The sequence below is a fragment of the Staurois parvus genome, unplaced genomic scaffold, assembly GCF_062004578.1.
Source record: "Staurois parvus isolate SC_StPar_1 unplaced genomic scaffold, SC_StPar_1.0 ptg000634l, whole genome shotgun sequence".
In the NCBI taxonomy this organism is placed as follows: domain Eukaryota; kingdom Metazoa; phylum Chordata; class Amphibia; order Anura; family Ranidae; genus Staurois; species Staurois parvus.
This window is the reverse complement of record NW_028318430.1, coordinates 4,646,733-4,663,674: the sequence shown is the minus strand read 5'-3', so window position 1 is coordinate 4,663,674 and position 16,942 is coordinate 4,646,733. Positions and strand designations below refer to the sequence as shown.

The following is a 16,942-nucleotide window of genomic DNA, read 5'->3' as shown; positions in this document are numbered from 1 at the left end:
AAAGGATAGGATTCCTTGTCTTTTGCCAAAAAAGTTTGAAATACATTTCTTTCTGAAAGTCTTGTTACACCATGAAAACCCACCTAATACATTGAGGGAGAAAGTTGATGAAATTGGGAAAAGAGAGGCTGGCAGCATTGAACAAGAAGGCTATATTACCTTACACAAAACAGTAGGGAGAAATAGTGGAATATATCTGGACACAACACCATGATAAAAATAATAAAACAGGCTACTTGTAGCAGCACACTTTCCACCTATTACTAGTAGATACCACTATTCTAAACATGTAATATTTTGATAATAACAAGCAACACAAGATTGAAGTACATAAACAAGGATGATCCTTGTCCTTTGGATCTGTAAGATGACAAAGAGAGGGATAACAAGAAACAAAAAATAAATGTAGTAAATCCTTGGAATAGTGAAGTCTGTGTCTCCATTAATGTACACTTGAAACAGTTAGTACATTCTTGGAAGTATTAAGTGACTTCTTCAATGGTGGCAAGACTTGCATAATTTCTTGGTGGTAACGGTGGAGTAGCCCCTATAGTTGTCTTAAGGAACCTCTTGGAAAGGCCATCCCTGTAAAACTCCACTTCCAAAAAAGGAACATTCTTAAACAGTGATTAGGCCAGAAAATTCAGTACAACTCCCTTGGTTGTTCACCTCTAACTGAATTCCAGGTGTGTTGACTGAGCTGTCAGTGATGTTAACTTGGATTTCCAAATCACTGAATTCTTGATCATCTGAAGAAGATGCAGGCTTGCTGCTGTCAATGGTAGCCTGGAGTGTTCTCACCAGGGATATTAAAAAAGTTGTTCTTTAATGTACCCTTGATTTCCCTGTATAATAGTTTTATTAGAGCACACATCTTCTGAGGCTTGAAATTTGTTGTGGGTTCTGATAATTACCCAACTTAGTCCAGACTTTTGACTTTAAGACATGTGATTCCAACCACTGTGCTGAAAACATACCTTATTATACTCTAAGGCTGGCCATAGACGGGCCGTTTATCGGCCGAATTGTCGGCCGATAAATGAAAAATTGGTCGTTGCTGCCATGGATGCTGCCACCAATGCTTACGAAAAATGGCCATTTTTCATGGATTTTCCAGCATGACTGATAAAAAGAAATGAGAATATCCGTGAAAAACGGCCGACGGCATTGCCCCACTAACAGTGTGAATATTGGCCAATTTTTTCGTTCGGATGAAAATTCAGCTGATAAACGATCCGTCTATGGCCTGCATTAGGATGTTTCTACCCAGCAGAATCATGATTTTGGCATCATTTGACAAGCAGTGGGATGCATTTAGCTAAATACCTCTGGTGAGATTCAGAAGAGATCATATTTAGGGATTTCCTCCTTGTCATTAGGCAATTGATTACACTTAATCAGTATAGGAAGAGGAACATGCTCAGTTCCTTCTATAGGAGCAATAATGAAATCAAAAGATATTTTTTCCTAAAATTTCAATGGAGCCAGCAGGTACACAATGTATAGGACAAAACATTTCCCTTTATGCTGAAAGCTATCAAATTCTGAAATTGCACGTGAATTAATGCTTTGATCATCTAAGACAACATACATTTTAACTGCTTTTCTACGTTTTCCTTGGGAAAACACTTTTAAAAAATTAAATTTCCATGATTTTTTCCCTCAAAGTCCTTTGTGGAGAAGCTCACTGTTGTGGCTGTTGCATGTGAGTGTTCATGGCTCTCTGTGCCATAATTCACCAGGGGTAAGAAGTCTTTACTGGGCATAGTGTTCTGTTTAGAGGACTCTGGGTGCAAGTCTGATCGTGCATGCTACTGCTGCTGTGTTCCAGGAACATAACTATAGCTTTTCAGGATGCACATCCTCTGAAGCAAATGTGACTACTTAGGAAACTCACTTTGTTCTTCCAAAGGCTTTAAAAGTACAAATATAGCATCTCTAAAAGTCCTTGTACTTAGGCATATAGTTTCTGATGCCTTTCAGCTGTGAAGTTAGAAGCATTTGTGTCAACAGACAAGTTGAGTGATTTCTGGAATTGACTATATCTCTAATCAACTTTTAAAGAAGGAAAAGATGAGGAGGATATTTGATGTTTCCATTTATATCTAGCATCTGCTGTTGCCAACTTTTCTTGAGGATAGTAAGGTTTTGCCACCACTGGGTTCACTATTGGTTCCATAATGGGTACCTGGGGTGGAATAAAAAATGGAGAAGTAGATGGGTTCAGTACAGGTGGAGGATTGATATCTGTGGATGTTGAAATGGGAGTCTCAGGAAGTCTGTGCCTAGTTCAATGTGATTTTGAGACAATTTAGTGATCTGGGCTCAGGAGGGTCTGAGATGGCATTTCATCACTGTATAGGGTGTCAGCACCTTGGGCAACAGAGGAGTTTTCAAAGTATTTAGCTGACCCGTATGGTTGGTTGATGCAATGTTTTGTACCAGTGGATGTTCTGCAGCATTGTGTGTAAGATTAGAAGGGCTTTTTGTGATTGTGTTGCTGTTCTGGCTTAGGACAAATTGCACAAAGTCTATCTTGCAGAGCCATTAGAGGTGGTCAAGACAAAATGATGGATGACTTCTTCCTCCGCAGCATGTTTAAAAACTCTTAGTTCAGCTAGGACTGCTGCTTCCACCCTCTTCTTTCTGAGGTATGTGTAATTTTGCTTCTGCCTTGGCCTGCATTGCCTGTTCTTGAGCTTGGGCAATTTGTGCTTGGACCAGTGCTGGGTAACCCTTTGGAGTGCCTAATGGAGGTGGTGTAGCAGGATGCATTTTCATGCATTTATATTATCCTTTCCTATGTCCATGACTTGGCTTCTAGAAACATGAGGTATCCATCTTAGTTAAGGGCTGTCAACCTATATAGATCTGACTTTTTCACTACTTCCATTTCCCCTGTAGATTTTATTTATAATGAAATGCTTCATTAGGTGGACAGGACAGTGTCTGACATAATTATGTTTTTGTGCATGCATGCTGGATACTGATACCGATAATGCCATTTTGTTTATAACAAGTATTTTAATGTGTGCACACAGCGTGATACTGTTTAAAAGCTGCTATTTAATCTTGGTATATACGCTTTCAAAAAAGAGTTTGTGTGCAAAATTGTCAGTGTGCTTCCTTTTTAATGATATGGTCCATTTGGGAAGAGGTGTAGCGGCCTGAATGGCTTAATACTTGCTGTCCCACGTTCCTGTGGTGTCAGATGCATGCCCTGGAAACCCTCCATGTGGGTCCTGTGAGTTGTCCACGAGATCCTGGGAAAGACATCTGAGTGGGTTTGGAGCAGGAAGTAGCATGGAATGGTGGCATAACAAGCATTTTGTTTAACTCCTTGTGATATAGGGGTCATATTAAAGGGTAAGCAGTTTGGCTATCTTTTCTGGTGGAGTTGGTGTCTGGATTGGTTTGCTTGCATCCTGGCACAAGAGAATGTGGATCTTTTTGTCTTCAAAAGCACTTTTCTGTACTTTTTTTTATCATACTATTATTTTGAATATAAGGATTTTTTGGGGGAGTATATTTCAAACATTGCATGTGGTGTATTGTAGATTTAAAGGGACATTAGCTATGTTTGTGAACATTGAGATTAGTGCTTTGTATGGTTTTGGATAGACTTTTCTGTGTTAATATTTGATAAAAGAATATTTAGCCCCTTATAGCTTTTATAGGCCTTTTAGGCTTTTGCAAGGGTAATGTTTATTCACCCGCACACTGTAAAAGTAAAATATGAGACCAAATCAAAGAAATGCCCCTACATTACTGTGAGGAAAAATAAAAAACAAGGACAAGTTTTTGATTCTTCCTCCAGACCTGTCTCCTGCTCCATAAATTAAGCAGCCACAGAATGGACTTCACAACCATTGACCTATAGGGTCTGCTTGAACTGTATTATATAGTGGACATTGTTTATCTCACCTGTGTAAGGAAAAAATGCTCCTACTTGGGTAGTGTCACTGAAAAGAAAAAAAAATACCCCTGCTACGGTAGTGTCACTAAACAGAAGAAAACTCGCCTGAAACTTTGGTGTTATGAAAAGGAAAAAGGTTCACGGCATCTGTGTTGTCACTAAAATTAATGAATGTTTCTGAATCAGTGATGTCACTAAAAGGAAAAATGCTTGTGTTGGTGTCAATAAAAGGAACAAAACACCCTAATTTGATGTCACTAGAAGGTAGAAATTCCACTATATTGTGTCAATGAGTGGAAAAAATGTCCTTGCATTGGTGGTATGAGCCTTAGGAGGACTGCTTTGGAGTAAGTGGATTTGGCAGGTTGGAGGTCTTTGTGGGGTATATTTAACTAAGGAGCTCTAGTAAGGGAGAGGAGTTCTGCACTTACAGATTAGACCTCTTTTTCACTGTTTCGCCCACCCAGGAATGAAGGTAGCTACTCCTTCTTCCCACCTCCGATCATGTCACATGACAAGGAAAAACAAGAAGGGAAATGTGCTTTCACTCCTTGGTGGTTATCTATACTGAGGAGACATCCAATCTGCCTGCTGTTTTCTGTCTACAGTAGGCTGCTACTGGAGGTAAGAGAGAGGGGAATCTTTTCCTACAGCTGTCATAGTCCCTGCTCTGAGCTCCTTTTTTCAGCTACCTAAATGAGAAGATTGATGGCAGCATCACTTCTGTCATTCAGGCAGCTAGAGAACAGAGCATTGGCAAGCTCCTAGTGCTACCCCTTCACAAAAAAACACTGAACCTGAGGCTGTCCCCCCTTGTCTTGGCCCTGCTAGAGACAGTAGGGTAATTTACATGTTAGAAGAAAGAACACATGGAGACATTAACTATAGCATCCACTAATAACACATTGCTGTTCTATCTCTAGCCTATGCTTTATAAACTGGGCAGCTAAAGTCCAGTTAAGGTATTGTTACCCCCCCCCCCGTCACTTTGCAGTTGTATGTTTAACGCCACTAGAGATGGTTCCAAGACTGTATGAATAAATGTTTTCTTGTTCCTTTCTAGGGATTGGATTTTGCTGGATTCACAGGGCATATGTTTCTTGGAATCTCTCTGGTTCTGCTGGTTTCTTTCCCATTTCTTAGAATCTTATATTGGAACAAAAAGCTGTACAATCATGAACCCAGTGACATTGTTGGTAAGCTGATGTGGGTAGTTTTTTTTTATGATTTATTTTCTCTTCAACAGTCAAGAGTAAAAATAACAAGGCTTCTTCCTAGGGTGTATTCTAGTTCCACATTAAATAGGCACTTGACAGTGAACTGATAGCTCTCCATCCCATCACATCAGTGTATGCTGGATTCTTCTGAAAATTTTAAAATAACAGTCTGTTCATTATGAACAAAGAAAAGGATTGGCTATTGAACTCTAATGCACTCCATCTATGTCATATCTGTAAATTATTCTTGATAAACAGAAATTTCATAAATTAACTTTCTATACTTGGCTTGTTAACATTTGAAATGCACACAACTGAAGGAGATTGTGAATTCCTACTAAAATGAATTAAAATATCTTGGCTTTTTGACACGTGTAACTGACTTTTGTTAAAAATATATATTTTTAATAGCGGCATACAAATAACCTTTCTATATCATAATGAGATGTTTCCCATAGTCCTGGAACAGTGGGGTTACAGAAATACAGGTGTAGTTCATCGTTACAGCTTGTCAGAAAGCAACTACAATCAACTTCAATCAACAAAAACATTTTCGGTTACATTTCTTCTGATTAGCAATCAAAAACTCTGCTGTATCAGTAGCGGAAGATGAAATTGCATCTTCAACATTTGCTGATTTCTGTATTTTTACATTCTGTGATTTTTACTTGCTTTATTTTTAACTGTACCAATTATTTTATACATCTTTTTGCACAGGGAATATTTCATCACTGTATTCTATTGCTAAAGTTTTGATGAACTAATATAGTGCAACAAGTATTACAGGCTTAAATGATGTATATTTGTTATTCCCAAAAGACAAAATAGCGTTAACCAATGAACAACTGATTTGAAATATATAATTCTTGTACTTCTGTCTTTAGTTCTGTCAGATGTATGTCATAGGTCCAAAATCTTAAATAATTTTAGACTTTTTGTGATAAACCAGTAAATTAAGGATTTTGCAGCACTGTTTGCTTTTGGTTTGGTGTTTTAATTTCAAAACCTGTTATATGTATTAGACATTATCCTACACCTTTGGCATTTTTTTCCTTTATGCTGTAACAGTTTAAAGTGTAAAGTTTTTTTTGTAGGGCAAGAAAGGTCACATATGATGTTCTCCCATTCTTGTTTAATCTTTACTATGTGTCCAATCACAGCTGATCACATGTAAACAAATGTGCTGTCGCAGCCTGAGGAAAGGAAAGCCAATAACTGTTTTTTCCAGTGACGGGACATTTAAACTGATAATCAGTGCCACTCAGTACCGCCTATCAGTGCAGAAAAATTACCTATTTGCAAAATTATATAACTGAAACTAAAAATGGGCTTTTTTTTTCAAAATTCAGTTTTTTCATTTGTTTAGCATAAAATAAAATAAAAAAAAACAGTGGTGATTAAATGCCACCAAAAGAAAGCTCTTTCGATCTCTAAAAAACAAAAATTTCATTGGGGTACAGTGTTACATGACTGCACAATTGTCATTCAAAGTGCGACAGCACTAGCAGCTGAAAATTGGCCTGGCCAGGAAGGGTGAAAGTGCCCAGTATTGAAGTGGTTAAATTGTGACAGCGAGTTCGGGGAGAAGATCCCTGGCTTGATGTCACTAGCAGTAGTGGGTCGGGGAGAGGCTGCAACAGTGGGAACATGTTACATGACCCCCCCCAAACATTTGTTGAACATGTAACATGTTCCCAAAGGTGAGCTTATCCTTTAATGGACACAGAAGGTGTTATAAAATGCACTGACGGCCTAATCCTCCCCCCCTCTAAAACTGAATTTAAATCTCTCTAATACAGAGAAAAATCTTTGCTTATATACACAGCTTTAATTATTTTAACTATCCATGTTCTGCAATATTTATACTTGAAGAAGCAAGGCTCCAGTTCTAAATGTTTACCTTTTGCTTGACTGTTTTCTACACACATAAAATTTGCTTTAGATCACCCAAAATCCTATATTCAGCATTTATCACTGCAGCTTACTGTTGACATTATTGAGAAGCTTTAAACCTATATCTCTTAACCTTTCCAAGCTTTGTCCAGGCCCATTTTAGACCTGTTTGGTGGAGGAAAAACATATTTGATCCTAAATCTAAGCTTTGCCTTTGATTTCTTGTTTGAACATTTTAATCATTTTTAGGGTTTTATGTACTACAGCTGAAACCAATGGATGCCAAGGGTAAAGTAAATAGAGTGCCAAAATGCCATATATAATAGTGATCTGTAATGGAAATGTGTCCAAATGTTTAAGCTAATTTGTAGTAATATACACTAAATTTTAATATGCATTCCTATTTTAATTGTTTTTGTTTAGTTACATACTAAAGTTGAACTTTGTGGTCTCATGTACTTTGATAATTAAGGTCTACCAATTAACAGTTGCTATATAGAGCAAATAAATCTGTGTGACTAGCAAAGAAGGCTATTACTAAGAACAATTAAGTTTCTTAACGTGCACCACAATCTAAAAGTACAATCTCCTTTAGATCTACTAACACCTATCACTAGTCTTGGTAAATCTAAAGATTGTACAAAAAATGCACAGTCAGATTGTAACTTGTATGGTGGGCTTCTAAAACAATTATGTTTTAAATGTGCACATCATGAAAGATGGCCTGTGTCCATGTTTACACATGATATACTGGCACACTGCATAACTAGGATGTAGATGCTGCAATTCACTATTTCAGCTTTGCAGTATTCTATGTCTGCTGCCTGCTTACGAGACATTGAAAAGGTGTTATTACATTGCTAAAGTCCTGTCTTTGTCCTCTACTTCATATAACCTGACTGGCCATATTGAGCAATGTAGTACATTTTTATTGATTTAGAATACCTCCCACTTTTAAATTGTACTCTTCGTGAAGGCTGTTAAATTTCCATGTCACACGTTGAACTACAGCAGTATATCACAATGCGGCTGTGTACCATGCCTACTTAAATCAGAGCTTAAAAGGGAAGTATGGTCAAAGCTTTTTTGGCCCAACTTCTCCTATGGATCACAGGAATGCAGTTTGTTCTGACATCACTCAGCCAGTCCAGGCTCTGGAAATATCTTGGCTTTAAAAATGGAATCTACCCAGTTGCCTGGACTGGCAACTGGCTCAGCCTCTCAGTGAGCTGCTGGGAAACTGAGCCAGCTGCTCTTGCCCCCTCCACAACCCAGCTCTTCAGTGAGTGCTGGAGGGCCAGAGCAGAGAGCTCACTGAAGACCGAGAACAGTAGTCTTTGATTAATTGGTCCTCAGTCTTAGAGGCAGTGGGGGACGGATACGGCATCGGAGTAATGCTGCATCCACCTAGTTGAGTATATATTTTTTAAAGAACCCCATACTTCACTTAAGTCTGCATATTTGCAAATTATGTCACACTTAACCTGCATCCTCCTCTTTTGAAACGGCACCCACAGTCTTCCTTATTCCGTTTCCACCACTGACATCTTCACACAGTCGACTTCCAAGTTCTATGTCTTTGGTCATCTTGACCACAGGAGTTTATTCATTCTGGCACTGAAAACAGGTTTCTAGCAGGTAAGGCTGCTTTGGTGTGCCAAAAAGTCACATGAAATGTGGTGTGGTTATCAGTTAACTGCTGAATTAAAGGGAACCTCTCATGAAAAAAATGGAGACTGCTATTGCCAAGTCCTCCTAAAAATATTTGTTGCCTGGTGGTCTACTATTCATTGCTTCATAATGCACTTGCTGCATTACCAAAAACCACTGATGTCACCAGGAATCTCAAATGGGTGGGCACTGTGATGATGTTAATCCCCAAATATTGCCTGGGGCAATAATATTGACCAAATGACATGAGCCATACAACAATGTCACCCCTATCCTTGCCCCTTCTCTCATATAGGTGCCAATAACTTGGGGAGCAGTAATTTGACTAGCAGTACTGTCAGGATTTGTCTTTGCGCTGGGTCATTAGGTTTTTTTGGGGGTTTTTTTTCAGCAAGTTGGTGGACTGTGGACATTATAATTGATGATGGATTTACAATTAGGATCACTTTGGAGGATTTTTAAATAGCTTTTCAAATATTTAGGTGGCTTTTCTAGGTTACTTTTGTTATGGGACTGAGAGGGTAGCGGGTATCTGTGGGTCCACTTATTGTTTAAAGTGGGATTCCAGATTCTGATAAGCTGTTGCTCACAGACCCACAACAACTGGCTAAGATTGTGGGGAAGAGGCCCTTGTCTTCAACATTATGACATGGTGCTTTGCCAGAGGGGCACCCTCCATGTGGCCTGTTATGGATCAGGAGCAGGGCTGCGTGCTCTCTTTCCCCCTTTCCTGGCCAGCCAGTCTGCATGCTCAGATTAAAGGCCAGACATAGAGGGCCCCATGCATTTTGTTTTAGTGTAGTGCCTCTGAAAATCGATAATATGCATTCTTGCTGTGAGGATGTGCTACTGGAAAATTTTAATTTACAAAGGGAAAAAGGATAGCTTAAATAGCCAGCAAATAAAACTTCATTGCTTGCTCCTCTTTTCTCTTTTTAAAAAATGTACAGCACACTGACCCTTTCACCCCCCCCCCCCCGCCTCCTTGTATGGGTTTTATGCATTTTTAAAGAAGCCGGCAATTAGATGTAATTTGCCAGCAATTTAAATCACATGATCAGACCTCTGTCCCCAGGCATGTTATTTAGAGGCATTGGGCATTTTTAATGTTTCACTTGAAGTACTTAAAAATCACTGCTCCTGGCCAAATTAAATTTTTTGAAAAAATCTTGTTTGCATTGGTACATTTCCTTCAGGGAAATGCCTGGAAAAAGGGCATTTCTCTTACAGATTTAGCTCACATATTTCAGTGGAGTTTTGGGTTTGGCATCCAAACTTTTTTGAAGTTCTCTGAACCCTGCTTGAGCTGAACCCAGAGCAATTCAGCTCATCTCTAGCAATCATAAGATTGTATTTATTCATAAAAACAATGACTTATATAGATAGAAACTCCTCAGGTTTGGCCAGGAGTCTCTGGCTAATCAGTCTGAGAAGTTTGTCCTCTGGCCACTGGGATTGCCCTTCAACTCAACTGCCAACTAGGTGACTAGAGTGGTTATGGCCGAGTCACTATACCAGTCACACAGTGGGCTGAAGGAGGAGCTAACACTGCTGGTGGAAGGGAGAGCCAGGAGAAGAGGATGTCCGCCCCTTCTTCAGCCCCCTCTGAAAAAAAATGCATGTGGCCATAGGGAAAAGACTACTGGCAGGAGTAGAAGTAAAGAGGGACTGTATTGGTTGTCTCTGAATTTTATTACCCATTAGTTGCCCATTTGTTTCATGTATATTGATAATACTACCTTTTGTTTTAACCATGTATTGCCATGATCGCCTATACTGTATGTGTGTATACATATATACTGTACAGTGCTTTGTTCGAGAAATGTTAAATTAAAAGTAAATGTAATCAGAAGCATTCCTCTGAAGAATCTGTTTTGCTGGCCACATAATCTTTTTCAACAGAATTGTATGTGTAAGACAAATGCAGTCTGAGATAATCTGGTACACAGAGTGTGCAACAATTTGGTCAACACAGTCAACAGATGTTAATTTATTTGCGCATCTGCTGAATGATATGAAATATAGCCCAAATACATGATCATCAAATATTTTGACACTAAGGTTGTCATAGGTCAGTTCTTTTCATATTTTGGCAAGTATGTGCCAAAAATAATTTAAATTTAAATCTAAAGGAAGATGGAAGAGTAAATTGCAATTGGGTATATTTTTTGCTCACACATGGTCAGGTTTGTCACAGATTTACTGTATGTAAGATTATTAAAATGTTCCAAAGAATACCAGTGTAGTGTTAGGGTTTACCTGACTGGATTGCATTTGAATGGTCTTTTAGGCTGGCTTTCACACTACATAATTGTTACATTCTGTGATCTTTTGACTCAAATCTGAATGTTGTCAGGAAATTTGTCATTTTTTAATGTATTTTGTTATGTACAGGATGAAAAAAAATAGAAACATTTTATATAGCTTTTATTTATTTTTTGGTGGGCACACAGTGGTCACATGACCAGGAGCCCACCCTGATGGCGTTTGATCATAACTGGAGACCAATAGCTCTCAGCGACTGTTTTCACTGCTCTCAGCACAGAAACCTCATCCTCCATGGAAAGTATTTGTGTTGTGTGGCCCACCCTTCTTGCTGATGGTCAGTAAGAGATGAATTAGTTTTATATTTTCAATCTGCAGCCATATAAGGCAATCATGTCTCCACTGATATAATAGCAAAATGCCTTGTCTCCTATCAGGCCAATTCACCCCCATCCCTGCACAATTTCAGAGTACTTTATATTATCTGAATCCATTTAATAAAAACAAAGAATTTTGTGAATGAACAGGAGAGGAGGGGGCAGGAGAGCTGCTGAGTGTGAGAATGCAGCTTCCCCCCTGTCAAAGTGCTAAGAGTATAGTGACTGGACTGGAAGTATGTCATCACCAGACAGGAAGTTTTCAAGCAGCCATGTTATTGGAGTCCTCAGCACCAGCAAGTACCAATAGACATACATAGTCTCCAAGGTAACATGCATCAAGGCACTACCTCTTCCTCAAGACTTTAGAGCAAAATTGGACATTGACTTTTATTATACCGCTGCCACCTTCATAGCATAGCCTCCACTGGGTTATGTGTGGCTCTGGATAGATCGCATAATGGATGATTGAGGCTATATGGTTTTCTCTGTACAGCCTATGCTATTATTTCCGACATCACCAGCAAAGTTCCTGCATTGTGTTTGTGTCTTTTACTGCTTGCTCCTATCCTCAAGTAAGATCTCATAGCAGTAGGACCTGTTGGGACAGTTCCAGCCATCAGTGGTTGAGACAGTTTAGCACCTTGGTTCCTTTTTTGTACAGTGATTTATAGCTATCACGGAGGCAAATCAAGTATCACATACAAAACAAATATTATGCCAAGGTGGCCCAATGAAACTATGAAAAATATTTAATCCCTGGAATTCAGCTTTAAGTGCTTTAGACTGAGATGAAACCAGCATAGGAGTGCATACAATTTGTGTACAGTTCCTAAAAGGCTCTGTATTATTAACTACAGAATGAACGTTAACCTTTACAGTCTTTTTTTTTTTTTTTCTCCTTGTAGAACTGAAACATGAAATTCATGTTTGGAAGTTAACTGCACAAAGGATTAATCCTGCTAGTCGTGAAGAGACTGCAGTTAAGTGTCTCCTAATGCAAAAAGTTTTGACATTAGAGAGCTTGTTGAGGAAAAAACTTAGAACGTTTCAAAGGTATGTATATAGGCATGCATGTTGAAATGTGGAATATTTCATGAATAATTCAGTCTTTGTAAGCTCATTGCACTATATTGTTTAGAATACACATAATTTTACTTACTATTTAGATGCTTATTGTCATAAATGGACTGTAAATTAGATTTTTACAAAATTGTCTGAAAATGTTTTTTTTTTCTCAGACAAATTTCACAGGAGGACAAAAACTGGGAAACAAATATCCAAGAACTACAAAAGAGAGTGTGTATTGTTCTGATTTGGTTGATAATACAATTTTTTATTTTCTCAAATAGACATGTCTGCAAAAACATGTAACTATATTTCTCTGTTCAGTTTCTAGATTAGTGTTTTGTTGAGTTTCAGCAGTTTTTGTAGAGCTCTGTTGACAATATTACCGAGGTATGGTCATCTTCCTTTCATGGTAAAATAATTTAGACAGGAATATGTGATATTATCTAACTTTAAACATTTATGAAACTAGAGTTTTTGTGAGGACAATAGGAGACATACAGTATGCTGGAGAGTAGAGTTGGGCTTGATGTTCGAGTCGAACATTGACCGTTCATGTGTTTGGTGAACACAGGAATGGTAAAGGCACGCGCTGGACTATTCGCCCGCTGCGTCCAACAATGCACTACAGTTGCATACAGTGCATTGTGATTGACCAAAGCAATGCACCTGGCCAATCACAGCGCATGATGGCACAAGGGGGCGGGGGCCGCCTGGTGATGTCAGCTGGGTGACATCATCACAGTATTTAAGAACTGTCTGGCTGGTGCAGCTGTCAGACAGTAGAAGCAAATATTGAGAGCGGAGCGTTTTTTTTTTCTTCGGGTCGGCGGTGGCAGTGGCAGACATGGTGATTGATGTTGGATGTACTCTGGAGGACTTGTCAAAGACTGTCTTCTGTCATTTTTTACACTACACTTTTTTTTTTTTTGTGTGAATGAGTAGCGGTACCATGTACTCTATACTTATTCACATAGGGGGACTTCCACATTCTGATAAGCCCCCCGTCTGCAGACCACCACTACCACTGGCCACATATGTGGGGAAGAGGCCTTTGTCTCCATCAACAGGGGGACAAGGTGCTTTGAGGAAGGAGCCCCCCTGCCCCAAAGCACTCCATGTTGAGGGCAGGTGGCCTATTATTGTTCGGTGCACTCGCTCGTCCCCCTCCCCCTTTCCTGATCTGTGGACTGCATGCTTGGATAAGGGTCTACTATGGATAGGGGGACCCCAAGCCAGTTGAAAAAAAAAGTTAAATTGCAGTCAATTCTTTTTACAGTCAGCTGTCAGCAGGGAACCCGGCTGACATATGAACCATTTAAGAATGTTTTCACTACTAAAATACTGCATGACTTGATAATAACTCAAAGTTCATGACTGAACTTTTGTTAGGTTCGAATGTTCGACTGCAAACCAAACAGGGCATCACTACTGGAGAGCAAGCCAAATTTTTGAATTACAGGATAACTACTATCAAAATGTTTTTGTTATTTTTCAACTTGACCAGAGTGTATAGTAAATTTTAGAGTATACTATATTTATATGTTGACATTATTTTTAGGCTTACAGTGTTTATCACAAATCTTTTCACCTCATTGGGCTCTTCACTTCTGCCCTCCTGTCTATTGCCCTGGACATGTTCGATTTTCTCAAGTAGGGTTATAGCTAAATATTTTATAATGTATAAGTCTCTTTGCCTATGGGCATGCTGAGGTCTTTCACTGGGGATGTATGTTTTTTATAACACTGCTGGTTGATCTGGGCTATTTGTGTTCTGTCGGCACCACATGCCAAAGACATGCTTGTAGGTTAATTGGCTCCTATCTAAAAAAAAATTGGCCCTTCTATGTGTATGTATAAATGTGGGTTAGGGACCTTAGATTGTAAGCTCCTTGAGGGCAGGGACTGATGTGAATGTAAAATACATATGTAAAGTGCTGCGTAAATTGACAGCGCTATAGAAGTACCTGTAATAATAGCAGTCTCCTCCTTCCTTTAGATTGACTCCCCCATCCTTTAGATTGTAAGCTCCATGAGCAGGGCCCTCCTATTCCTTCTGTACTGAAATGTATTGTAATTGTACTGTCTCCTTTTATATTGCAAAGTGCTGTCCAAACAGTTGATGCTATATAAATCCTGTATAATAATAGTACCATCTTGTGTAGACTTATTCCCCAGGGTGAACACGTTCTTACCATGACAAAGACTATTTTATTGTTTATTGTGGGATTATGGATTGAAAAAAAATATTATTTTTGATTAACCTCTTGCAGGGCCTATTTTCTCTATTTTCTAACATTCTCCAACTTTACAAGGCTTGTAGGCCTCCTTTTCAATGTAATTATGTCTGGTATGTGGACTTGGCTCCCAAGTCCTCTTTACGGGTTTAGGGAACAACCTAGGTCCACATACATGTATAGAGGTATCAGAATATCCTAGTTTGTTCCCACTTTTAGCCACATCTATTGGCCCACACAGATTTTGGCAGTGAGGGTGTTAGGTCTCACTCACTCATTAGGTCATTTTTGTTTATGCTATCTTCCTAATTTTAGTGCTTGGATGGCCATGTCACAACTTCAGGTCAGATGTGTTTTGTAAAGCCCTAAAGGTGTCCTCTTGCTGTCCTGCTTTTCTCCTTCGTATCCCCCACATTCACTGTTTTTTTTAATTGTTTTTGGAGGATTACCCTCCCACTCGCACCTTTTATTTGCTATCTCTACATATACTTCCTGCTTCTTCCTGCTTCTTTCCCTTTCCCTTTCTTTCCCATCTCTTGCTTTTCCCCCCTCCCTTCTCTCTCCTCCTCCCCCTTTTTCTTTTTTTCTTTTCATCCTAGCAGTAGGAGCTGGTCTCCTCCATTGTCTCATTAACATGGCTCCTCTAAAAATTACAGATCCCCCCATGTCTCCCAACCAGAACACACTAATCAGAGCTTGCAGCCATTAGCTGTGAGCACTTTTCAGATGCTGGTTTTACTGGCTTCTGTCAGAAGGAAAGCTGTACATATGGTCTGAATGGTCCCTGCTGAACTCTGCTCGGACTTTGTGTACCCAGCTTAAAGTATTATTAAATCCACAACAGTAATATCTGTCTGTATATGCAGGAAAGCATGCTTGTTATACTCACTGTGGAAACTAAGTGGTTAATCCTAAGTATTGTGTAAAAAGGCTGTTCCTGTCTTCTCTGATCCTCCCCTTCTTCCACAGGTGATCTGATAGTACAGAGACCTAGAAGGCACTCTCCACATGCTCAGTTTAGTGTGTATTGCTAAATTGTTTTTTTGGGGGATGGTGCATGTGATCGGCACGGGGCCAATCAGTACTATCCAGACAGAGGGTCAGGGGTCATGCAGCCTCATAGGACAGTTGAAGGAGAATTAAAACTCACAAGACTGCTATATACTGCTGATGAGAAGAGGTATTTAGTAGTTTAAATTGACTAAAATAATTGCATTTCTATGTTCTATGTACTGTGGGAGACTGGATACAGTGAAAGTAGGGTCCTGGGTTTAGTAACACTTTAACTATGCAACTTCGTAACATTCCTGAAAAAAGTCCCATTTATTATTGGATTTGCACAAAATGAAAAGTAACATTATCTTCGTGCAGGAGAAATATTTTTAGAAAGACAAAACCCCTCATTTCTCCAGCCATCATTTTTCCACCCCTTAACATCTCCTTTTTCCAAGGCCGAGGGTATCAGCATTTCTGTCTCAAAAATCAGGTGATAAAGATTCTGGGTAGTGAAAGGGAAAGTAAGAGATCAGTTAGTCACATTTACTTCCTGAACTCAGACCAACTTCCTTTTCTCACTTGCTTGGCCCAGGTCGTAATTGAGTCCGCTGAAGGTTTTTGGATTTTGGGTGGTGCTTTTAACATTCAAAAAACAGAACACAGAGCAACTTTCAGATGTTGGCGAAGGAGATTCAAGACTTTACTGACCATATATTTACTTGTACATCCGTATACAGTCTGGTACAGAACTCGCCAGTTTCAAATTGATAGCAAAAAATTCCAGCTTTCAACTATGTCTTGTACAACTTACCAACTGTGTCAGCTGCTGATTAAGTGGACCGTCAATTAGGTATCACTTTGTATTTCCAAGGTCGGGGTCTATCAACCCTCTCTAAAGAAATTAGCGACTCTCATGGAAACCCAGTATCATTAGAGGAATTTGGTGTTGCAATTTCAGTAATGAAGATGGGCAAGGCTTTTAATTGAGTGGAGTGGCACTTTCTACACTCCACCCTACTTGATATATAGGTCTTGGAGCCCACATATTATCTTTGTATACATGAAACATGTTTTCACTATTTCAAAAACAAATGGCACCTGGCAGGGATGCCCCCCTTTCTCCACTGACCTTTGTGTCATTTATTGAGTAGCATTTTTGTATATTTTGGGCCAAACCTGGTTTTGGGGCGATACCAATGGTCTCCACTCAACATATATTTTTGGCAGACAAAGATAATCTCCTCTGTCTCTGATCCAGAGATTTATAGTCCTGAGTTGCTGCTGCTTTTGAAGCAATATGGA

The 16,942-nt window shown here is 39.2% G+C and overlaps 1 protein-coding gene across 1 annotated transcript in view; it reads left to right on the top strand.

The window, feature by feature from the left end:
* OCA2 (OCA2 melanosomal transmembrane protein) overlaps positions 1 to 16,942 on the top strand; it is a 444,033-nt gene that overhangs the window by 309,562 nt on the left and 117,529 nt on the right. The window contains exons 15-17 of the mRNA XM_089693490.1: positions 4,980 to 5,112; positions 12,248 to 12,395; positions 12,581 to 12,638. Of these exons, the coding sequence (XP_089549616.1) occupies positions 4,980 to 5,112; positions 12,248 to 12,395; positions 12,581 to 12,638 (339 nt within the window). The remainder of the gene's footprint in view (positions 1 to 4,979; positions 5,113 to 12,247; positions 12,396 to 12,580; positions 12,639 to 16,942) is intronic.